Here is a 25,400-nt window from a genome sequence, read left to right on the forward strand (position 1 = left end):
AGCTTATTAGCTTCCATTTTTAAAAGTTGTCATATGTATTATGTCAATTTTTTCTAATTTTTTTCTTCCATTTGGATCTGATTCTTCTCTTATAACATGTTCAATATTGATCTATGTTTATCATGGATATAAATATGGAGCTTATATCAGATTGCTTTCTGTCAGGGAAGAGGTAGAGAGGGAGGGAGAAAAATTGTAGTTGGAAAAACAAATAAATAAAATATTTAAATTAAGAAAAAAAAGAAATATGACCTTGGGTAATTCATCTACCTATACCTCATTTTTTTTCATCTCTAAAATGAAGGGGTTGGATTAAATGACCTCTGTTTTATTATCATCCATTTATTCATTCAATAAACATGTTGGTGCCTTGCAGAAGCTGACCCATCATTTTTATCAACTCCAACATACCGATTTGATAGGAGCTTGTCCAATCATTCTTCCTATAGATACCACAGGACCCCGGGTAGTTTTTTAGGAACCATCTGCCAATGGAGAAACAGTAAAGTCAAAAACCTCATCTTCTATTATCAACAAGCCTATATTCCAAAAAGAGCAATAAATAGGAAACTCGGAACCAATGGAGTTATTTTTTCAGTTGAACAGGTCACTGGTGAACTGAATCATTAAGGACCTCCTAGTATATATATATATATTGGCAATAGGGTTAAATGACTTTCCCAGTGTCACACAGCTAGGTAATTATTAAATGTCTGAGGCTGTATTTGAACTCAGATTCTCCTGATTCCAGAGCTGGTACTTTATCTACTGTGCCACTTAGCTTCCCCATAGTATAATCATGCTATTAAATTCCCCCAAGTCAAACACTGAGGGTGAATATCCTAAAGGTTCTTGATTTCTGAGCATAGTCTCCTATACTTATAAGATGGTATAAGCCTAACAAGGCCTACAAGATGGATGGCAACTTGATTATGTCCCTGATGTTTTCAGATTTAGTCACATTTATTAAGTGCATACTTTGTGCTAGGATCTAAAATTTAGAGGGAATCTAGTCCAACCCCCTCCTTTTAGAGTTGAGGAAACAGTAGGTGGTAGAGCTGGGATTTAAACTGAACTGGATAGCTCTGCTTTCCATATCTTCATACTTTAATATGCTATGGTTTTGTTTGTGCTGATTCTCCCTTTACTAGTTTAGATCATAACCCCCCCCCCCAATTTCAGAGATGAAATTATTATGAATGAAAAGCTCATCACCTATAGCCACCTTGGGTATGAATAGCTCTGAGCTTACCTAGGCTGGGCCCATAATAAAACATGGTAGAGCCTGCCAGAACTAAGTATCCAAATTTTCAAAGAAAGACAGAGTAACATGACCAGTGATTGAACTTGGAGTCAGGAAGACTGGGTTCAAATCCAGCTTCAGACATTTAATAATTAAGTGATCCTGGACAAGTCATTGAATCTTTCTGAGTCTCATATTTCTCATCTTTTAAAAAGAGATAACAATAGTATCCACCTCATATGTTTCTTGTAAAGATAATATGAAATAACATTTAAAGCTCTTCAAAAACATTAAGGTACAATATGAATGTCATCTATTATTCTTATTCAAGTTCTCAGGATCTCCTCTACCACATCATAAGGCATCAAAAGAAGTCCTGGACTTCCCAAAAATATGGTTAACTTAGGTTGGAATGTTTTTAAAAAAGGATTCAAGAAACATGTTATGGGGGAAAGAATATTTCATTAGGAATCAGAGTGCTAAATGAGAATCCTGGTTCCAATATTTCTTATTTGTAAGACAACTTACAAATCATTTTGTTTTTTCATCTATAAAAGAATGTTGATAATACTTTTCTTCCTAGTCTTGCAGGATGCTTTCAAGGGAAGGATTTTTAAAAATTTAAGGCACCTAAAAATGGGAAGTGTTGTAACTATCATCATCATCATCATCATTAAGAAATGTCAGGACATGAGATATTCTCTAAGTAAACAATTTGATCTAACATAAAGTTCTAAACATCTTATATCAATACCAGATGTGGCGGTATACAACTGTAATCCCTACTATCAGGGGAGGCTGAGGTACATGAATCACTTGATTTTGAGAGTCTTAATAAAGTTAGACCAAAGCAAATCTGGTACCATATTGGGTTCGAAATTAATTTAGTAAGATCCTGGGACTAGAAGACCACTAGGATGCCTAGAGAAGTATGAACCAGCTCACATTAGGAAAAAATGGAACAAATTAAAGCTTCCATACTCATCAACAGTTTGATCAGCCCCATGAATAAGTAGCTCTATACTTTCAGACTGGAATGAATAAGGAAACTATCTCAAAAAAAAACCCCATAACAAAACTCATACCCTTACTATTTTCCTGTTCATACAGACTTGAAATTTCAGTCATCTTTGATTTTTCTTTCTCCTTCAATCTACAAAAACCTCTCTACAATTTCTCTTATATTTCAAGCCCTCTTCTGAAAAACCATGACCCTAGTTCAAGTCCGCATCATCTGGAGTATTACTATAACTTCCTAATTGGTCTCTATTCTTCCCCACTCCAATTTGCCTACACATATGCTTCTATATAAACCTTCCTAAAGTAAGGATAACATCATTTTCACTTCTTTCCTCTAAAAACATTAATTGTTCCCCATCTTCTCCAGAATGAAAATTAAACCTCCCTTCCTGGCATTCAAGATTCACCACAATCTAGTTCTACCCTAATATTTGAACATTATGTTGTGATACTCCTCCACCATGTATCACACTTTCCCAACTAGTTGTGTGATTGGTCATTTATTCTCCTTATTTGAGTCTTCCTTTATAACCTCCTGGATCTGAATTCAAGTTTCCTTTCTAATATTTATCAGTCCTTTGACTTTGGGCAAATTATTTCCCCTCTAACATTCTGTGAGTCTAACTTAGTCATAGAAATTCAAATTGGAAGATACCTTAGAAATAATCTAGTCCAGATGCTATTTTTATGATTAATGAAAATAAAATTTAGACAAAAATTGATTTGCCTAAGGTCTCACATAGTCAGTGACAGAATTGGGACCAAACATGCACATCTCTCAAACCAAGATTCTTTCCATTATACCAAATTGATTTCCTTGATCTCCACCTTCCCTCTCATTTAGACAGCTCTTGTTTTTCCCTTTGAATTCTCATCAATCATTGCATCTCTCATTTATGGCTGTGATGGACTAGAAAAGATGTCATATTTAGTCAAAGGAAAATTCCCAGTTCTGTTAAATAACATCATTAGCCAGTGAATATGGAAGAGGTTAAGATGAACATCTTCCCAACCTTTGGTGGATCACACAACCATTTAGTCAATGTCATGTCCACCACTTGGAGACTATTTTTCTAGGACATCTGACACCACTTTTAGAGAAACAACCAGTGAATGGAAATGACCTGTCTAAAGTCACAAAAATCACTAGCTAATTATGATGCTTGTATACAACGTAACCACATCCACCTTGGACCTAATACAGCACAAAATTCACCCTCCCCCCACCACTGTTATATATTGCCAGCTTTCTATTTCTGAGTCAGACATTAGTTCCTCTAGGAAGTTATAAGCTAACTAATCCACCAGAATAGTTATGTAGTTACTTTTGAGATAATCCTCCGGCTACCACTACAACCATCAGCATATTCATTAGGAGAAAAAAAATAACAGTAGGCATGTATGATCAAATCATTTGGATATCCCTGGACTGGAGTGTATCTAATGTGAGACTATTCTAGCTAAATATTCTATGGTCCTTGCTATGCTTAAGATATTTTATGAATTATAGTTATTTGAGTATATTTATCTCTCTTTTGGAAACTCTATGAGGTCAGAGAATGGAATCTATTTATTTTTATTTACCTTTCTCCAAATCTGCTGAACAAAGGACTTCAAATAAAATGGGTACTTAATAAACTTTGATGAATTGCCCTGGACTGAGTTGTTGAACTGAAGACACCTAAGTCCATCACTGGAAAGAAGACACCACTGAGCAAGTCTAGCAAGACTCACAGACCTATGGACAAACTTCTCATTTAAAGACCTAAAGAGGCTCTGTAGCAAATGGAAAGATTGTTGGACCTGAAATAAGTAGATATGGCATCAAGTTCAAGGTCACATAGTTTACTAGACTTGGAATCAAAGGTTCAAATTCTAGAGGTGCCTATGTGGCCCTGGACAAGTCATTTATCCTCTCTGGGCTTCATTTTCTTCATCTGTCAGATTATTAATAACAATAATAATAACAATAAACAGATTTGTCATGAGGAAAAAATACTTGTGTTGTACAGAGGCAGCCTGTAAAGAATTTTGAATTTGAACCAGAAAGGCTAAATTCCAATTCTAGTACTGTCCTCTTAATAGCTATGTAACATATGAAACAAGTTGTGACTTTTTTTCTGGATCTCAGTTTCTAATCTATATAATGAGGGGTTGTCCAAGATGTCATTCCAATTCTGAATCCTATGAACACAAGTGTTCCATAGAAATGTGAATGATCATTATTTTGGTTTTGCTGCAAAGAACGACTTTGGAAGACTGGAAGAGGTTATTGATACCAGCAATAATTCTCTTTGCTCCCTAGATAACTAGTACTCCTGAGAAAGGAAGAGCTCATATTCTTCTCCCAGGGACCAGAACACAGAACTTGAAGATGGAATTTTCAAAGACATAGCTGATTTGTTCAGTCAGCCTACAAAAATATCTCTCACCATGCCTATTTACTCTCAAGATTCTGCTTTTCTGAATATTAGTTTCAGACTGGGACCACTCTAGGCAGTCTAGAGGCATCCATTCAGTCTAGCATCTCATTACTCACTGGTGGAAGGGGAGGGACAGTGGTTCTATAGCTGCAACAGGCACCAAGCCCCGAAGACCAGTCTGTAAGGAGGTGCCTTCACATTCTGTTTCTTCTTTGATGTTCTTGACATAGATCACTTCATTCTTGCAGAGCTTTAGGTACTCCCCACCTTCCTTCTCTCCTGAATGAAGGATAGTATGCAAAGTTCTGGAGAAATGACCTATAGATAATGTGATGAGACAAGTCAACAAATATGTTGCTACATAACAGACACTGCTCTGGGGATGAAAAGAAAGGCAAAAACAACCCCTGCCCTCAAGGAGTTCACAATCTAATAGTAGAGACAACATGTAAAGAACAGGATAAGTTGGAGTTATCAACAGGGGAAAAGACAGTAGCATTAAAGAGAATGGGGAAAGATAAACACAGAGTCTTTCATCTAAAAGGGACTTGAATAGCACCTAGTCAAACTCCTTCTCTGATTCTGGCATCCCTTCAATAGCTCTCAGAATTGGTCATCTATCCATAGTTTTCTCTTACATTGAGCCAACAACTTCCACCTTGTAAATTCCACCCACTACTCCTGCTTTTACCTCCTGGGACCCAACAAAATAAATCTAATCTAACTCCTGTGGGACTTGAAATATCTGAAGATAAGAGAAAACATGTTCCCCCAAAGTCATCTCTTCTTCACGGTGAACATTCCCAACTCCTTCAAATGATTCTCTTTATAATATAATTAGTTAGTTCTTTCATTATTCAAATTATCTCTTAATCACATCTTTGATTTTTTTAATGTCATTTTGAAAGCATTATAACTACAATTACTACTCCTCTAAGAACAGTCTTTAGACCTAAAAGAGACTTCAGAAATTATCTAATCCAAGACCTTCATTTTACACATGAGGAAACCCTGGCCCAGGGATGTCAAGTGAGTGAGTTTATTTGAATGAAATAGTAATAGAATTCTTCCCATTGTATCTTACTGGCTATTCCAGGAGACAAAGGCCTGGCCATCAGCATTACTACTAATGACTTACCTTCCTGCATTAGGAGACCTTGGTAGATGGCCTCTAGGTGTTCTTCATTGACTGTGACAAGAATCTTAGTGTCCTCCACTAATTTGCACTTAAGCCAATAGTTGTGGTCAAAGAGGAGTTGCTCCAGGCAAAGCGAAACATGGCCTGTGGAGAATCAACCCACAGAATGAAATGACAAGCTCATCTGGTTCTTAGCCAAGCTCCTTTGAAGTTTCTTCTTAACCTGGGGTTTCCTTCTATCCTAAATTATATCTGTCTCTCATGAATTTTGAAATGTGAGAAAGCAGAGGTTGGACCAGAAAATTCTAGATGGGGTTTGGAACAGCAACTGTCATACAATTTTACAGTGAGAGTAACTTAGTGGTCTCCCTGATTCCAAATGCTTCCCAACTACTCCATCTATCCCAATGTTATATTTTAACATTTAAAGCTGACAGTTATACAGCACTTTATGGTTTAGAAAGAGCTGTTCGAAGATCAGTTAATTTGTTGCTTAATACAACACTGTGAGGCACTTTCTGTAGTATCATTATCCTTATTTTACAGATTGGGAAACTGACTTCATAACAATAATCTACATTTATTTTGAGGCAGCTACCTCAAAATTACATTGACCTAAATGAGAACTAAACAAAATACTCAAAATGTCTTCTGATTAGGAAAAAAACAAGATATACTTTGGGAGTGGGGAAGAACTTTCACCTCCTCTTATTATAGTATCGCAACTGAATGTAGAAATAGCTTTTTAGCTGCTATATATCATATTATTTTTCAAATAAGGTTGTGCCTGTACATGTTACAATTTATATTTTACATTTCTCCCATTCTGTACTTAAAATAATGAGATCATGGGTCCAGAAAATAAGGCCTGAGTTCAAATCCTGCCTCAATCACCTATTAATAATGTGGCTTTAGACAAGTCATTTAACTTTTATCAACCTCCAGTTTCCTCATCTGTAAAATGGAAATGATAATAGTAGCTCCTTTCACAGATGATTTTATCCTTTTACAGAATTATAAGAATAAAAGTTTATAATTAGTATAAAACACTATAAATCTTAAAGTATAAATGTTAGCAATTGTTATTTATAGACCCTTTAAAGTTTTCAAAATTCTTTTCCCAAAACAACCTTGTGAAGGAGAGAGAACAAATATTATTTTCTCCTTTTGACAAATTTGACAAAGAATTGTCAAAGAAGTTAACTGATTATGCTCAATATTACAATTATTGTGTCAGAAAGGGAATTTGAACACAGATTTTAACTGACTCCCAAGTTGTACATTATTTCCACTACACTATACTGCCACCAATTTTCTTACTTTCATAAATCTGGTATTTCATGAAACTTGGAACTGTCCTTCAGAGACCTTAGAGGTGGATCATCTAATCATTTGAGTGTCAAACCTAAATAGAAACAAGAGCCACTAACCCACACATAAGGATTCCTGCAGGCCACATACTCACTTAATTTTAAAAGGCAATATTATCTTTAATCAATTAAATTAAACAGCAATTATGATTGTTATTGCTGCTGTTTTTAAATACTTCCCAATTCCATTTTAAAGTGATTAGGTCATACTTGGGAATACTGTGGGCTACCTGTTTGATGAGCTGAGATGTCTGCTCCTAGTCCAACCTATCTCATTTTATAGACAAAGAAACTCAATCTAAGAGAAGTTAAGTCATTATTAGTAAATCAAAGGTTACCCCTCATTCCATGATTCCAGATCTATTTCATATTACCTCCAAGAAATCAAGACCCAGAGAGATGCAATGATTTTTCCCAGTATCTCAGAGGGAATAAGGCATATACTTAAATAAACCAGATCCACTTATTTTAAACCATGTAAGCAGGATTTAAACATAAATTTCCTCCAACCTCAAGTCCAATATTATTTCCAGGGCTCCATGCTGCCTCTTCTAGGGGACAGTGGAATTTAAAGAGAAGAGAATTAAGAACAAAGATGAAAAAAAAAGAACAAAGATGGAAATTGCTTAGGTTGCCTGACTCAAATTCCATTGCATCAAACTAGACTATTTGCCATTTTCTTTCCATATTTTCCACTTTCTTTCCCACCTTGGAGTCTGGTAGCTTTGTGCCTTTGTCCAAAAATCTCTCAACTTATTATGCCCTATCTCTTCCCCAACTCCCTCCATTTCCCTCTATCTATCCTGTCTGTTCTTCAAGGCCCAGCTCATTAATTTTTCCCTGAACTCCTCCCTCCTCTCCCTGCATTCAAAAATGCTTTAAAGTAAAATCTTGGGGCGGCTAGGTGGTGCAGTGGATCGAACACTGGCCTTAGAGTCAGGAGTACCTGAGTTCAGATCCAGCCTCAGAAACTTAATAATTACCTAGCTGTGTGGCCTTGGGCAAGCCACTTAACCCCTATTGCCTTGCAAAAGCTAAAAAAAATGCTTTAAAGTGCCTTAAAGTGCCTTAAAAGGCACTTTCCATCCCTTGTGAGCATTTATCACCTCTTTTGTACTCTAATCTCCCTGCTATAAAATGGAATGCAAAATATAGATATATCCTGTACACGAAGAAAATGAATGATAATTCATGCAATATATACATTATAAGAATATATTTTATAAACTAAAGTATTTTTAGAAGAAAGTATTTTATAAACTAAAAAGTCTTCTAGAAATGTAAATTGTTTTCCATTCAATCTTTGCCTTACCTAGATTCAGATATGTAGAAAACTTCCATATTTCCTCAATAGTCTTGAAGGTGATAATAAACTGGTCTTTATCAACTTGTATAGAAACAAGCCGAGCTGAGAGTTCCTAAAAAACAAACAAACCAAAGAAAACAATAAGACAATAGAGAACATCACATCAGAAGGGCCTTGAGAGACAATTGAGTCCAATCCACTCATTTTACAAAAGAAAAAAATTAAGACCCACAGACAGGAGGTGACTTATGAAAAATAATGTGGCTAAATTTATTCTTTGAAGAATTTTGGTCTTTGCCTCTGATTTTGCATGAAGGGATTATAATTCCTTTCAATAAGAATAATAACTCCCATCTATATGACAATTTTATGTTTCCAAGGCACACTCTTCACAATGATTCTGTGAGATAAGTAGTACAAGCATTAGCATCCCCATTTTAAAGATGAGAAATTTGAAATTCAGAGAGATTAAGTGGTTTGCCCATGGTCACAGAGTTAGTTTGCACACTGGTCTTTATAATTCAACACAAGTTCCCTGACTTCAGACCTATCATTGGATTTTGTTGGGTTTTTCATTATACAACATGGTATCTGCAATGTCCTATGAATAGTATTAATAGTTCAGAATTCAATTACGTTGTAAAATGTTACATCATACATGTTGTAAAATGGTACATCTTACATGTAAAATGATACATCTTGTAAAATGATACATACGACAAAAAATTATAGGAAAATTGATGAGAAAGAGAGCTAAAAGAACATGAAGGACAACAAAAAAAGTTGTTTTTTTTTTTTTTAAATTGGTTTAAGAGATACAGAGAAATGAGTTGAGGCTTAACTTAAGGGAAAACTTCCCAACAATTGAAATTAGTCAAGGGTTGAATGAGTTACTTTGGAAAGCAATCAGTTTCTGCTCATTAGAGAACCTCTATAGAGGCCAGATAAATTACCCAGGGGGATTGTATAGCAGAGATTCTTGTATAGAGTTGGATTCCATGGGTGTTGAGGTTGATTTGAATTTTGGGATTTGGTCACCTAGGAAATTACTTTAATCTCTAATCTCTATTGCTAGCTCAAATGAATTATGTTTTAGGGTCCTGGAGGAATTATAGCATATGAGTCCTTGAACACTGTCAAGTAAATGTCTTGATTTTTAACTGAACTTGGAAAAGTAGAGTCTATAGACTATATCCCAGAGAAACTGACTTTTGTTTTGCTCTAGAAAGTGTTATTGAAGAGGTTGTCCCTGATCACCAAGAAAATAAAGTGATAAAAATCCAGAAAGGAGATGACTTCATCAAGAACAAATCATACTCTATCTTATTACCTAATATATATATAATATATATATGTGTGTGTATGTGTGTGTGTGTGTGTGTGTGTATACACACATATATATGTATAGATACATGTATATTAGACTAGTAAAAAGATTAGGTCAATGTAATAGATAATAGCTACCTAGATTTTGGCACAGTATTTATTAAACTTATGGACAAGATGTTAATATGTCTTTGATCATATTATAGCTATGTGACATGAAGTTGGAAGGGGCAGTTTATACATTAAATGACAGGATTAGGATCCTAGTAGACCTCAATAGACCAGAACAGATATGTCAAACACACCACCCATAGACTGCCTGCTGCCCAAAATAATCCCAAGAATGGTTGAACTAAGTTGAAATATAACTGGGAAATATTTAGAAAAATAAATAAAAATATATTAAAATAAGATAACATTACATTTTTAAATAAGATTATACATGGTCTGTAGGAATCATTACGTACAGTTTAGTGACCCCTGTTTCTGTTTGAGTTTGGCACCACTGAACTAGAGAGATGAACTGATTCAAACAAGATGAAATATAATAGAAACAAATGTAAAGTTTTACATTTGGGGCTCAAAAAATCAACTTACCAAGTAAAAAGTAAGAAAAGTGTGGCTAAACAATAGGTCCTAGAGATTTTAGTAGATGAAAAGACCAATGTCAATCAATAATACAACATAATAGTCAACAAATATAATATGTTTGGACTGCATTAAGAAAAGCATAGGGTGGGTGGCTAGGTGGCATAGTGGATAAAGCACAAGCCTTGGAGTCAGGAGTACCGGGATTCAAATCTGGTCTCAGACACCTAGCTGTGTGGCCTTGGGCAAGCCATTTAACCCCATTTGCCTTGCAAAAACCTAAAAAAAAAAAAGCATAGGGTGTAGGACACAAGAGGTGATAATCTTACTGAATTCTGCCATAATCAGACCACATCTACAGCTGAGCATAATATCAGTCCAACTGAGATCAGGAAAAGACCCAGGTCTCTCACTGCATCCAGGGTCATTTCCAGTCATCCTGATCTTTATCTTACCACTGGATCCAGATCACTCCAGAGGAGAGAGGCTGGTGATTTTGCATAGTCCTCCCTTATTTAAATCCAATTCATTTATAAGTTACAGCATCACCTTTCTGATGTCATAGTTCTCTTCAAAAAAAAAGAACAAGATCTGAAGTATCATAATATACTATATTTTAAGAAGGTTCCATATTTTAAGATACTATATTTTAAGAAGGTTCAGAGTATAATTATGACAATGAGGGGCTGACTACAAAACCATAGCATAGAATCAGTTGAGATAAAAAACTATGATGTTTAATAGAGAAGGACAAGATAGCTTATAGGTAACATGATAACTGTCTTCAAGCAGCTGAAGTAAGCTGTTGTGTGAAAGAGGTATTCCATTTTGTCCTGAGTGACTCCTAAATATGGAACTAGGAGCAGATAATACAATATAAGTTGTAGTAAGGCAGATTTTTGGCTCCATGAAAGAAAAACTCTCAAAATTGGATCTTGTGGATTCCTTATGACCAGGATACTTCAAATAATATTTTAACATTTACTCAACATAGTTGTTATGAGGGAACTAGTTGGTGAAAGGACATAATGTTGGACTTGATATTGGCAATTCTGATTCAAATACTTATTAACAGTATGACCCTGGTCAAGTCACTTGACCTCTCTGTCTCAGTTTCTTCACCTGTAAAATGGGGGTAATAAATAGCATTTACCAATAGGGTTGCTTTGTTTTGTTTTTATTTTTGTTTTTTGTAAGGCAATAGGGTTAAGTAACTTGTCCAAGGTCACACAGCTAGGTAATTAAGTCTCTGAAGTTGAATTTAACTCAGGTCCTCCTGACTCCAGGGCTGGTGCTCTATCCAGCTATAGATAACTACCCCAACAAGGTTGTTTTGAAAATCAAATGAAATAAAATACATAAAGGATTTTGAAAACCTTATTAAAGCATTGCTTGTGCTAGCTTTCATTCTTGTTGTTAAGGGCTGTCTTGTGAGGATAGATGATTTCTGATGTTCTATTCTACTCTGAATTCCTCTGAATAAGAGTCACTATGCTTTGAATGAAATACTGAACTTCAGGTCAGGAAGACTTGCTTTCAAACATTATATCAAACATTTCTTAGCTGTGTGATTCTGAGAAAGCTATTTAAACTCTCTGTCCCTCAGTCCCATCTATAAAATGAAGACTTTGGACAAAAATGGTCTCTAAGGTACCTTCTGGTTCTAATCTATGATATTGTGATTTTATGATGAAGAATTACTTTCTAACCACTGGTCCATGAGCTTGGGATTTGTTCTCATACTACTAATTGTCGGCCAGGACAATAGAGAAGCACATTCCTTATTTCCAGTTGACACTTCCAAAATACTTATCCCTCAATGATATTTCTTATCTAGAGTTTTATTCAATCCACCTGGACCACCTAATCACCATTGATGTTGTTGACTTCTATTCTATGTCATTCTTTCAACTTTTCTATGAGATTAGTATCTGGTACACAATCATCCTCCCTACTCTATCTTCTGTACTCATCTCCTGAGACTACAGGATTCCTGATGACAATGCCTCTAACAAATCTAACCTTAAAGTTATCTTAATCCTAAATCAAAGACTTCTCTACTATACTTTTAAACCATTATTGCTTTCCCTTTACTGAACAATGTTTTTTTTATTTTGCAGAGTTCTATATTTTTAGAGATCTTTACTTTCATCTTTTTCCCTTCCATTTTTCTTAAATTGAACATCTTTGGTGTTTTGCTTATAGTGCTATTCCTTCCCAATATATCCCTTTCTTGCAACTAAAAAGAACAGTTATGCAAAACAACTTAGCACTTTAACATTGTATGCCTCATGCTATCCCTGTAAGACTACTACCTTTCTACTAAGTTACAAGGACTATCTCTCATTCAAACTCAATCTCTTTCAGGATACTTTCCTTGGTATACCCCAATAATATATACTTTCCCTATCATTCTTTATATCACATTTTATTTTGTAATTTTCTAGTATGATTATCATGCTCTATATTAATGGAAGTTTTTGCATCTTTTTCCTTACAAAAGTATATGCTTCATGAAAGTTAGGCCTGTGCCTTATTCAAATTTTATATTTTCACCAATCCTTGGCACAATGCAGTGCTCTCCCCTAATGTTTGGTGCACACATGTTAAATCACACAATCATTCCACACCCATTGAAGAGTAGTTTGGAAGTTATCTATCTCCTCTCTCAATAGAGATGGGTTCTTACCTTGAACAATGCATTGACTTCCTTGTTATCACTCTCCATAGTCCACAACCTTTTTCTTGCAGCCTCTTGCAGTTGTTCATTGATTCCCCGCTCAGAGAGGCTATACACAGAGAAAGAGAGGGGGATCTCTGAAAAGAAATAGACATATAGGCATGTGCAATGTGGAAATAGAGTTGAAATGGGAATAACTATCTAGGCTTCCTAAATATGGTGACAGAATATTTTAGCTAGAATATACCATTTCATTCAATTTATTCATTTTGAAAAAAAAGAGGAAACTGAGGCTCAGAGGGGGAGAAGAGTGATTTTCCTAAGATCATTCAGAAAGTAAAAGGCAAGGTTGGGAACAAAATTTCATATTTACTTGCTGCATATTTCACCTAATAAGGAAATAGATGATAGGTTAACATCTTAAGTCCTCTATTTTGTTATCCTAACAAAAATATCCTTACTGAAATTATAAGAAAACAGGGCTGAGAGTCAGGGGACCTTGTTCTAGCCTTAGTTCTGTCATAAACTAGCTGTATGATTTATATGTCATTTCTTTTTTTCTGGGCCTCAATTACTTCATCCATTAATAGTGAGTGTGGCATTTATAATGTTTAAGGTCTCTTCCAGATCAGATATTTTTTGATATTAAAGCTTTTTGAAAACCTATTACAAGGCTAGCAATACGCTCAGTACTGAAGTTGGCTATGAAGAGAAATATAACATAGTTGCTTTAAAGAAATTTATAGTCTGATTGAGCCAAAAGGCATTGAGCAGAAAGTGCATACATAAGCCTTTCTCATCTAGAATGATCAATCAATAAAATAGTGACGATACCTGGGTCTAGTTCTCAGCTCTGCTACTTATTACCTTTATGACCTTGGGTAAGTCCCTTTCTCTCTCTGGTACTAACTCTTCATCTATAAAATGAGAGGATTGAATAAGATTACCTCCAAGGTACTTTCCAGCTCTTAGTGCCTAAGCAATCTATGATACACATAGTTTGGGGAAGGGAAACAGAAGAAGGATGGAGAGAGAGAACATTCAAAGTACAGAAAACAATATGAAATTTTCTCCCCTTATCCAGTCTTACCTCTTTTAGACCCTTCCTCTTTGTACACACTATCTGAGGTATCTTCCTAATGTATCACACAGTTCAAAGCATATACATACACATACAATTGCATTCATTTTCCCCCTCCCAGTTGAGACAAGGCTAATATATATATATATATATATATATATATATATATATATATATGTATATATATATATATATATATATGTATGTATGTATGTATATATACCAGAGTGGACTATATATATATATATATATATATATATATATATATATATATATGTATATATACATATACCAGAGTGGACTTAGTAGGCCTATGGGCCTATATGTGCAAAAATATTTATGGCAATTTTGTTATGAGAAAAGAATTTCCTCAAACTAGAAGCTAAAAGGTTGTTTATAAATTGGAAAATGGCTAGATAAATTCTGGTACATGAATGCAATAGAATATTACTGTGCTACGAGAAATGAAAGAAAAATAGTTTCAACAAGACATGAAATGACTTGCATAAATTATTGAAAAGAAAGTGAAACATTTCATACTATAGTATCAGTATTGTAAAAATGAATAATTTTGAATGAATTATGATCAATTAAATGTTCAGCTATAATTACAAAATACTACAGAGAGATGATAGATTGATATACAGAATGTGTATGAGTGTGTGTGTGTGTGTGTGTGTGTGTCTGTCTGTCTGTCTGTGAGTGTGTGTTTGTGGATGCATTGAACTGCATGATACATTTGGAAGATGCATGTGTGTACAAGAGGGATAATAGGGGCAAGACTGGGATATGAGGGTAATGTTACCAAAGTTCATGTAAAAAAGATGAAAAAGTCCACTCAAATATTCAGATACCTGATGTCATAGACTGTGACAAGAGACATTTTCCCTTGCTTTTTGTTGAGACTTTTGGTTGTCTGACTCCATTGGTTGGAGCTTGTGCATTGGAAGGAGCCTCTTTACCTGGAAGAAAAAAAAAGATTTAAAATTCAAAGTAAACAATTCTAGGTTAAGATCATAGATTGAGAGTTAGAAGGAACCTTGGAGGCAATTGAATCCAATCCCTTCAGTTTTACAGATAAGGAAACTGAGGTTGAGAGAGATTAACTTACTTGCTCAGAGTCACACAATAAATATCTATGGTAGAATTTGAACTCAGGTTTTTCTGCCTTTGAGTCCAGCAAATGGGACAGAAAGGGCATTTTTTAGTCAAAAATGTGTACAGGCAATTATTCCTTAGATTTGTTTAGATGGGAAGTGCTGAGAAAAGCTCACTGAGCACTAGGTCTTTAGATGAGACCTTGGAACTGAAAGGGATCTTAGGACATAGACTATTAGAAGTAGAAGAAACCTTACAACATAGATTGTCAGAGACCTGTAAGTGATCTTAGAATACAGAATATCAAATATGAACCTAGCAAAACTTTGGAATACCTTCATTTATCCCCATACCATTGGACTATCATCCCTTACCCTAAGGCTCTGTATAAACCAGACACAGTATGATGAAGGTACCTTCAAGATATACTTGAGTGAGAGTCTGTATGGTAAAGGGAAAAGAACAAGAATTTAAGGCTCTGAATTTGTGTTCCCACTGTCCCATTTATTAACCCTTTCCTGAGCTGCAGCTAATGCATCTATCCAATAGGGATAATAATCTTTACTTTGTCTGACATAATTGGTTGTTGTGAAATACAGTGAGAGAATGAACGAAATGAATTTTGGAAAAAATCTAAAGTTTGTCTATAAAGTTTGAGCTTGTATTACTGTTATTTTTATCATTATTATTATTATTACAGTAATAAGTGATAATGATGATGAGAAAGTATATTTCATTGGGAAAAGATAACCAACCAATCAGCAAACATTTGCTAAACACCCACTATGTACCTAGAAACTGGGAAAGTAATATAGATAGAAATGAAATAGTCACTGCCTTCAAAGAGCATGCATTCTATTGGGGAAGATAACACATACACACTCACAATACTGATATTGTTGCTGTTGATAATGTGCTTTACTCTAAAAGAGGACCATGACATTAAGGAAGTGATGTCATAACATGCACATGAATTGGATTTGAATGGGAGAAAGGATGCTGTACTCAGTCACCAACCTCACTTTCTCCTGTGGAGTCATTTGGGTCCAATAGCCAGATATGAATCAGGACAACTGGATACAAGACAATGAAGTTTAAGTGATTTGTCCAATGTCACATAGCTAGTAAGTGGCAAGTGTCTGAGACCACCAAAGGAGAGAGTATAGAGAGAGAAAAAAGAACCTTAGATTCTACCCAGAGATGATGATGAAGTGAGGGAACATCAAATAGATTGAAACATAATGGTCAAACAGTGAAGAGAGAATCAAGAAGCTGAAGTGTCACATAAATTCACAGAGAAGAGAGTTTTGAGAGAGAGTTTACAGTGTAAAATGCTTTCTTGAAGTCAAGAAGGGAAAAATATTGAGCAAAGCACCTCAGATTTGGTCACTGAAAGATCACTGGACTTTTTGGACCAAGAGAATATGGTTATTTAACAGCCAGTTATTATGAGAAGTTAGAAGTAGACAGAGTTAAGTCTAATGAGCTAGGACTCATTGGCTCAGAAACACAGAGCCAACATCCCCATTCTCATCATTAGATGCATCAAATATCACTAATGTTGGGAGGCTGTTATTATCTTCAAGTGACAGAAGAAACTCAGACACTGTTTTTGTTTTGTTGTTATTCAGTCATGTCTGATTTTTCATGATCCCATGGACCTATAATACACCAATACTGTTCATGAGGTTTTCTTGGCAAAGATACAGGAGTGATTTGCCACTTCCTTCTTCAGTGGATTAAGGCAAATAGAGATTGACTTGCCCAGGATCACACAGTTAGTAAATGTTTGAGGTAAAATATGAATTTAGGTCTAAGATTAATCAAAGCTATTAAAGAAATGATTCAAAAGAAGATCTTTGCAAAGGAAGTAGAAAACATAGATTCTTGGCTTCAAGAAGATAATTCTAGAATCTTTATCAATTTTGTGTAAACAGGGCATATTATGGGTAAAAGTAAAAGTCAATAGCCATGTTGTTCAATTACCAAATTTATGCTTGCTTAAGAGACTATTTTATGAAGAATTCACACAAAACAAGCACTCATATGATGATCAGAAAAAGCAAAAGAAGGACACTCTTAAGGTTTCCTTGAAGAACTTTGGGGTTGATTACATGACATGGAATTGCTTGCATGACTGACATAGGACCACCCAACAAGGCATGTCCTCATCAGAAAAAATGCTGTACACTCTGAGCAAAGCAGAATTGAAGTAGCTCAAACGAAATGAGGGCTGCCCAAATTTAGAGAATCCATGCCAGGTGTTCACATGCACTATTCGTATCCAACCTGTGGTAGAGCATTTCTAGCTCTTATTGGTTTGAACAGGCACAGTCAGACACACTGTAACTTGATTCTAACATAGTGATGTCATTTTGGTCCTTTTTAAGACCATTGATCTTTTCCACTCATGGAATGTAGAAGACTAGAAAATTGTGTCCATTGTTCCACTAAGCAGAGTTTCACTCTCTAACCATTCTGTGGGAAAAATCAATGGTACTGGTACAAACATGATGATTTTCATTTGTTCTACTTCAAAAAGTTGTATAATTTTAGAATAAGGTTTGTGCATAAATTGTATTTAATTCTGTTTAAGAAAATACTAAATGTGGGCCTATTAATGGATTTAAAAAAGAAGTCAAAGCAGACACGAGAAACTGCTAGTGATTAAGTCTTATAATGTGAGATAAGTGCTCTGTGGGGCAAAACTCAGTCTTTTGTATCAAACAAATGGACATGGATTCAACTGAGAATATCTTGCTAGTACTATCAGGATATTCTTTCCTTCAATCTAAATTTTATAAACTAAAAACTCCTCTTTTTCTCCTTGGAAGAAAAAAGCCTTCCCAGAAACCATAGACAACTACTATGAGACCAGCCACTATCACTAGAACAAAGCTTAAAGAAGATTTATCTAAAGAGGAAGAACACAAATGTTCAGGACCTTGAAGTGCCAAAACAGTCATTTTGATACAAAAATATCATGTGTGTGTGTGTGTGTGTGTGTGTGTGTGTGTGTGTGTCTTGACAGTGATAGTGACAGTGAGAAAGAAGAGAAGAAAGGCACTCTAAGCAAGGATCAAACACACATTTCTTTTTGATGTTTTTAATTTATCACACTAAATTTTTTCCCTATAATTTTCAGAATTGTCAACCTGAGAAGAATGGACAATGGCCAGAAAAAGGTTTGGATTTTCTTTTATTTGTTTAAATTTGTATTGATACCGTTAGAATTTCCTTCATTTATCCCCATATTATTGGACTATCAGCCCTGACCCTAAGGCTCTGGATAAACCAGACACAGTGAACGTTCCTTCCCACACCTAAAGTGTTTCTATGAGAGGGTTGGGATCAACTCTCCATTTTATAGATGGAAAAACCTAATTTCAGAAAGAGGAAGTCATATTACGAAGAAAATATAATATAGGGAAAAAAAGCATTTTGTTAACTATTTAATCAGCCTCAGTTACCACTTATGTAAAATGAAAATAAAAATCCTTGCACTACTAGCTCCCTGAGTCATGGTGGAGAATGTACTTTGTTACATTAAGTACAACAAATTAATTTAGTAAATTCATTGCTAAAATGATTTTTTTTTAGTTTTTTCAAGACAATGGGGTTAAGTGGCTTGCCCAAGGCCACACAGGTAGGTAATTATTAAGTGTCTGAGGCAGGATTTGAACTCAGGTACTCCTGACTCCAGGGCCAGTGCTTTATCTACTGCACCACCTAGCCGCCCCACTAAAATGATTTTTAAAAAATCATTAGTAACTTTGGAGAGAATAGCTTCATTTAAATGATGAGGTCAGAAGCTAAATACAAAGGTCTAAGATGAATGTTAGGGGAAAGAAAATGAAGGCAATGTGAGTAGATTTTTTTTCATTGTTTGTCATTAAATAGCAGAACTATAAAATGATAATAATCTCAAAGGTTAAGAAAGATTGCAGAAACTCACAAAATTTCTTTTCTCACCATTACTTGCAGTGTGGGAAAGAGATGTCAGAGGGGTGACTTACAGATTCAACAACTAAAGATCACTAATGTTAAAAGACTGTATTCAAGAGACCATGGTGGGCCCAAAGAAGGTCCTACTGGAAAAAAAATCATGGGGAGAAAGAGAGAAGGAGGGTTGGGTTTTCCCATAAAACATCAAGCAAAGCACTGCCCCCTCTCTGAATCTGGTTCCTCATGTGTCAAAGAAAGATAAGTCATACTTTTCTATCTCCCTCCAAGAGTTTATCACAAGAATCAGCAACAATGTTGGCTCCTACCTTTCTATATTGTGTTAATGTTACAAAAACCATATATATATATATATATATATATGTATGTATTAGAGATTTGGGGAGGCAAGATAGTTCAGAGGGGCAAGAACTGATGTTTGCAAGCAGAGAATCTAGATTCAGAACCTATTCTGCTATCTCAAGCAAATAAACTTCTTTGGGTCTCAGTTTCCTCATCTGTCAAATGAAGGGTTTGACTTAAAATGTTCTTGATGATCTATTAAGATCTTCACCAAAACAACCAGAGGAAACAAAGGAAGGTATAAGTGATTTTCTCAAGATTGCATAGTGGATTAATGACAAAGGCAAATAGATTTTGAATTCACATCTCTGGACTGATTTTTTTCCCTAGTGCAAAATGCATATCAACTATGATTAGGCAAAAAAGGATAGAGCCATAGGTTTCAAGGACAACAGGATCTTGCTCCAGATAGAAGACAAGTGCCAGTTTATGATCAAGATTGGTATGGTGATCAGATGATATAAGAGGCATAAAAAAATCTTTCCAAACCCTAAAGCACTAAATAAATGTCAGTTATTGCTATTACTGGGACAGTTAAATGGTACAGTGGATAAAGCACCAGATCTGAAGTCAGGAAGATTCCTCTTCCTGAATTCAAATCCAGCCTCAGTCACTTAACTAGCTGTGTGACCTTGTGCAAGTCATTTAATCCTGTTTGGCTGAATTTTCTCATCTGGAAAAAGAAATAGCAAAGCACTCTAGGTATCTTTGCCAAATGGGGGTCTTGAAGAATCAGATATAACTAATTGGGAAAAATATTACTAGCATTAGAGATAAGGAATGTAACTATGATTTCATTAATATAGGGAGGTCCCAGGTGAGGAAATGTCTTCTCACTTGTGAGGGGAAGCACTATGTCTGTAACATAGTCCAGACCAGAACATTGAAAAGTGCTTTGTATAGGGTTAGGTAAGGACTTGAATCCAAGTCTTCTTGACTCCAAGATTAGCTCTCCATCCACAATACCACATTGTTGCTTGTTGTTGTTATTATCATTCTATGTCATCTTTACCACTTATCCCATCAGAGTTCACACTCTGGACTTCAGGTATCTAACTCAATAGAGATTCAAAGCAACTTATACATTTTCCCTGCATTTTCCCTACTTTTGTCTAATAGACTTGTCCCATCTATGGTTACAACTCTGAGGCTGAACAAGGACTGCTGGCTGGGCCCAGAAGGCAGGACAACTAATGGGGTTAGAAGTAAGAGATCTAGATTTGAGTCTAACTCTGTTTATGAACTGGTTATATGATCTAAAATGAGACTGCTGAAAGTCTGTTTTCTCATCTGTACAATGGAGCTGATTAGACTGCAGGGGTAGCTAGGTGGGGTAGAACATAGAGCAGTGATCCTGGAGTCAGGAGTACCTAAGTTCAAAACTGCCTCAGACATGTAATGATTGCCTAATTATATGACCTTGGGCAAGTCACTTGACCCTATTGCCTTAAATAAATAAAAAAATTTTAAAAAGACTTGGACTACTTTATAAATAAACTGTAAAACTCTTTTATAAGGTAAGCTCATGTATAATCTATATCAAATTGCTTGTGTTTTCAATATGGGGGTGGGAGAAGAATGAGAAAATTTGGAGTACAAAATTTAAAAAATACATTAAATTTTTTTACATGTAATTGTGGAAAATTAATATATTAAATTAAAAAAATAAGAAGGTGCATTCATTGCCAGTTACATGACATTCCAAAGTTTACAAAGTGCTTTCATATGTATTAATGCTATTGGATACTCCAAATCCATTGTTAAGGAAGACAAAGCAAAGATTATCCTCATATTATAACCATTTGTGCAACATCTACTATGTGTAAGTGCTTTACAAATATTATATTATTTGAACCTCAAACACTGCTGTTATTATCTCCATTTTACAGATGAGAAAACTGAGGCAAACAGAGGTTAAGTGACTTGCCCGGGGTCATACCACTAGTAAATATTTGAGATAAAATTAAACTCAGATTTTCTTGTCTCCAAGTCTAGCCATCCACTCTGCTATCTAACTACCTAAAGATGGAAACCTGAGGTTCTGAGAATTAAAATAGCTAAATGGGAGATCATCAAGTCAAGGCAGGATTTGAAGCCAATTTCATTGGCAATGAGTCCAAAGATCATTATTAGAGTAATTAGAAGCTCTACTTATCATTTTGCTTCACCCCCATCATTTTTTTCAGATGAGGAACATAAAACTTAGAGTAGGGAAGACCCAGAGTTCAGTCAGTAGTACTGGATTAGGGGCTTAGATGATACTTGAACCCAGAGCTCCTGATTCATTGTGTTTAGCTGTCTCTCTCCTACCTTGTTCAATTCCCCCAGAACCTTTGGGAAGAGAGCCTCATCAAATGCTTAGAGAATGACATTGGGAGAGCTTCCGGAGAAGCTCTGAGTTCCCAGCTTTCATAGTGGGGAAAAGACCCCTTGATATGGAGGAGAGATAGGACTAGGTTTTATTCCCATTTCAACTAAAAATAGTTGTGTGGCCTTAGGCAAGTTACTTTACCACTCTGGACCTCAGTTTCCTTTTTTGTAAAATATCTGAGGTCTGGATTCCATGATCCTTAAGATCACTTCCAGCCCTAAAACCGATGAGCCTATGAACTGTTCCTTTGTGTTTGGCAATCTAGTCACCATAAACCACAGCCAGTCATGGCCTAGTGCCACAAGTCTCCAACCCCTCTTGAGACACTTGGCACTGGAGGCCAAGGGTTAGCAGGTCTATTCTGCTGCAGGCCCCAAATCCTGAAGATGGGGTAATGAGAAACTACTCACCTGAACCCCGACAAACTCTCCTCAGCCGGGGAATACTGAAGCAGCAGCCCATGTGTCCACCATCATCCGGGAGCCAGGCCCGGGGCCCCCAGGGAACACTCGTCAGGGCAGTCCTGGGGGAGGATGGAGATGGGGGGAGCCTTCCTAGCCTGCCTCCTCCTCCCAGGCACCAGAGAGCCTCTGGTCTGCTCAATGCACAATGCAGTCTTTGATTGTCCGGCCTACAGCTGGGAGGAGGCTAGAGGGAAGCGCGGGAGGGACCAGGCCGGCAATCCCAGGGCAGCCCCACAGCTCTTGCACCATCAGCCAGTTGACTTTAGAGGGAACTTTCTGGCCTATCAGGATGTGGGACATTCTTCACATTCTAAGATGGGAGAAAGCATATTTGCTACATGTGGGGGTGGCCTGAGTGGGAGTCTCAGGGAGGGATTCTTGCTTTCTTGCTGTTTGCCTTCCCACTCTCCCTCCCTAAATCAAGTGGGGGTTTGTTGTTATTCTTGTTTTTAAGGAAAGTTTTATGGTTCCCTGGAAAGAGGTCCCAAATTCTATTCCCTCTACAAATGCTTGTCACCTAACCTATACCTGACAACAGGCCCAGAATGTGGGGTGTGGGGGTGAGGGGAGAGAGAAGAAAATCTTTGGTCACAGCTCAACTCCCCACCCTGGCCAAGGCAGCTAAAATAAGTTACCTGGTTACATTCCTTCCCCAAGTCACAAAAATAAGCATGTTGGGGTTCGAAGGGGATTTATAATTAAAGTTGAGATTCATAAAGTCCTTTAAAGTGTAACAGTACTCTGCATACTTGATCTCCTTTGGTATAGCAACTCTGACAGAAAGACTACTGGCACTGATAACTCCTTTTTTACAGATGAGGAAACTGAGCCTCTAAGAGACTACGTGGTTTGCTCATAGTCATACAGCTGGGAAATGACAGAAGAAAGATGTGATTGTAGTAATGTCTTCATTCCAGGCCATTCCCACTATACAGTGTTTGTGTTAATCTCTTTTCTGCTTCTATATCTTGGTTGATAGAGCCTAGAAAGCCAAAGTTAATAGTATACTTTGAGTCTCCCTTATTTTACACAGAAGAAAACCAAGGCCAGGAGAGATGGCCTAATCTAATCGCATTAATCACACAGCTAATGATTGATTCCTTCATCAGACCTGAGTGTATATCTTAGATGCTTTTGAAAGGGATCCAGAAAATTTTCCTAAGGTAGCATTTAAGCTGATGGGTAAGTAGGGTTTCCACCAGCAGAGGATTAAAGGTAGGGAATTTGTGGTGGGGAAGAGAAGGGGAACACAAGGGGCAATGGAACAACCTTGACAGAGGAGCTAAGTACAAAAGGGTGGAGGGAGGGGAGCGCACAGTCTGGTGCAAGAAGAGTGGACTGTCCAGTGTAAGCAAATCACTTCTCTGGACATAGATTGCAATCTAGGGCTTTCTCTACCTGCATCTTCAGAATCATGAAAGAAAACTTTTTGAGGGCAGGAAATATTTTGGTTTTGGTTTTGAGTTTTGTTTTGTTTTTACCTTTTGCAAACCAAGTGCCTGGAGCTTGACAAACAGTAAGTACTTAATTTGTGCTTGTTGAGATGGATTTAATTGGACTTACAGAAACTTGTATCATATATTATCTCATTTAAGAATCCAGCAAAAGGGGGCGGCTAGGTGACGCAGTAGATAGAGTACCGGCCCTGGAGTCAGGAATACCTGAGTTCAAATCTGGCCTCAGACACTTAATTACCTAGCTGTGTGGGCTTGGGCAAGCCACTTAATCCCATTGCCTTGCATAAAAAAAAAAAAACCTAAAAAAGAATCCAGCAAAAGAATCACAGCAGGTAAATTTCCCAGACTTCATGCTAGGCCAATTGCAAACTTTCTATTAGATCCTGACAACTGAGATTGGGGAAACTGAGGCAGACAGAAGTTAAGGGACTTGCCCAGCATCACACAACTGATCAATGTGTGAGTCAGGGCCTAGTACTCTCTCCACTACGTCACCCACCTGTCTATAGGGACACAAGCCGTGCGTTGTTCTCCCCATTTTTTAGAGGGGAAAACTGAGACTTAGAAGTGACTTGATCTAATGCTCTTTCCTGGTGCTGTAACCTGGCCAAGCAAGCTGAAGGTATGGCACAGCAAACTTGTGACCTTGAGTCATGGTTCATTCTAAACCTTTGCCTGCAGTGACTTTCACTCATGTGAAAACACAAGCTTGCCAAGAACAGCAGAGCCAAAAGCAGGCCCAGCCAGGAAAGGGAAGGGAAGGGCGCTTACCAGAGCAGGGGTCATAAAGGCTGCCTGCACTGACCTCATCCAGGGGCCCTCCCCACCTTTTCCAAAACATCATTTCCCCATATCTTGGCTCCCACAGCAAAACAGGAGCCATGTGCTTCCTACCTGAGGAAACAGACTTTTAGAATCGCGGGGATCTGTGAAACACAGTTCTGAGAGGAAGGAGATTCCTCCTCAGAGATCACCTCACCTAGGGGTTCTTAGTCTTTGATGTATCCTGGACCCCACTGACTCTCTGAAGACCCCCTGAAATTGAAGACCCCCTTCTCAGAATAATCTTTTTATGTGAATAAAATAAAATAAGATTACCAATTACCAAGATTACATTCTGTTGAAATATAGATAACAAAATGTTTGTTTTTTCTTTTAAAGTTTTTGGATCTTAAGTGAAGACTCTCTGATTCTAGTCCAACTTGCTCATCTGACAGATGAGGAAACCTGCACCAAGAGAGGGTGGGGAAGATATGTCACACAATTGGTGACATATCTGAGTTTTGCCCCCAACCCTTTCCCCCCAGTCAGGGATTAGGTCCGCAATTATATTCTCTGGTATGGCTGTTTAGGAAGGCATTTTCTCATACAAAAAAATGCAAGAAAATAATTTGTGTGTGTGTCTGTGTGTCTGTGTGTGTGTGTGTGTGTGTGTGTGTAGGGGAGTGAGTGTTCACCAAGTACTCTGACACTCCTTCATATACACAGAGAAAAAGGAATTTATCCTCCCTATTCTGTATCTTTTTTAAG

General features: G+C 36.7%; 1 protein-coding gene across 3 annotated transcripts in view; it reads right to left on the bottom strand.

Annotated features, from left to right (window-relative positions):
• Positions 1-25,400, bottom strand: part of SH3TC2 (SH3 domain and tetratricopeptide repeats 2) — a 96,232-nt gene that overhangs the window by 52,307 nt on the left and 18,525 nt on the right. The window contains exons 1-7 of one of the 3 annotated variants that reach the window (XM_074212363.1): positions 22,360-22,651; positions 15,030-15,137; positions 13,104-13,231; positions 8,507-8,612; positions 5,825-5,968; positions 4,803-5,004; positions 412-485 (exon numbers count right to left, since the gene is read on the bottom strand). In XM_074212363.1, coding sequence (XP_074068464.1) covers positions 412-485; positions 4,803-5,004; positions 5,825-5,968; positions 8,507-8,612; positions 13,104-13,231; positions 15,030-15,137; positions 22,360-22,411 — 814 coding nt within the window. In that variant the 5' untranslated portion in view covers positions 22,412-22,651. Of the gene's footprint in view, positions 1-411; positions 486-4,802; positions 5,005-5,824; positions 5,969-8,506; positions 8,613-13,103; positions 13,232-15,029; positions 15,138-22,359; positions 22,652-25,400 lie in introns of those variants that run through there. The other 2 variants (XM_074212365.1, XM_074212364.1) reach the window with 2 other exon arrangements.

This window comes from Macrotis lagotis, chromosome 1 (assembly GCF_037893015.1).
Source record: "Macrotis lagotis isolate mMagLag1 chromosome 1, bilby.v1.9.chrom.fasta, whole genome shotgun sequence".
In the NCBI taxonomy this organism is placed as follows: Eukaryota; Metazoa; Chordata; class Mammalia; order Peramelemorphia; family Peramelidae; genus Macrotis; species Macrotis lagotis.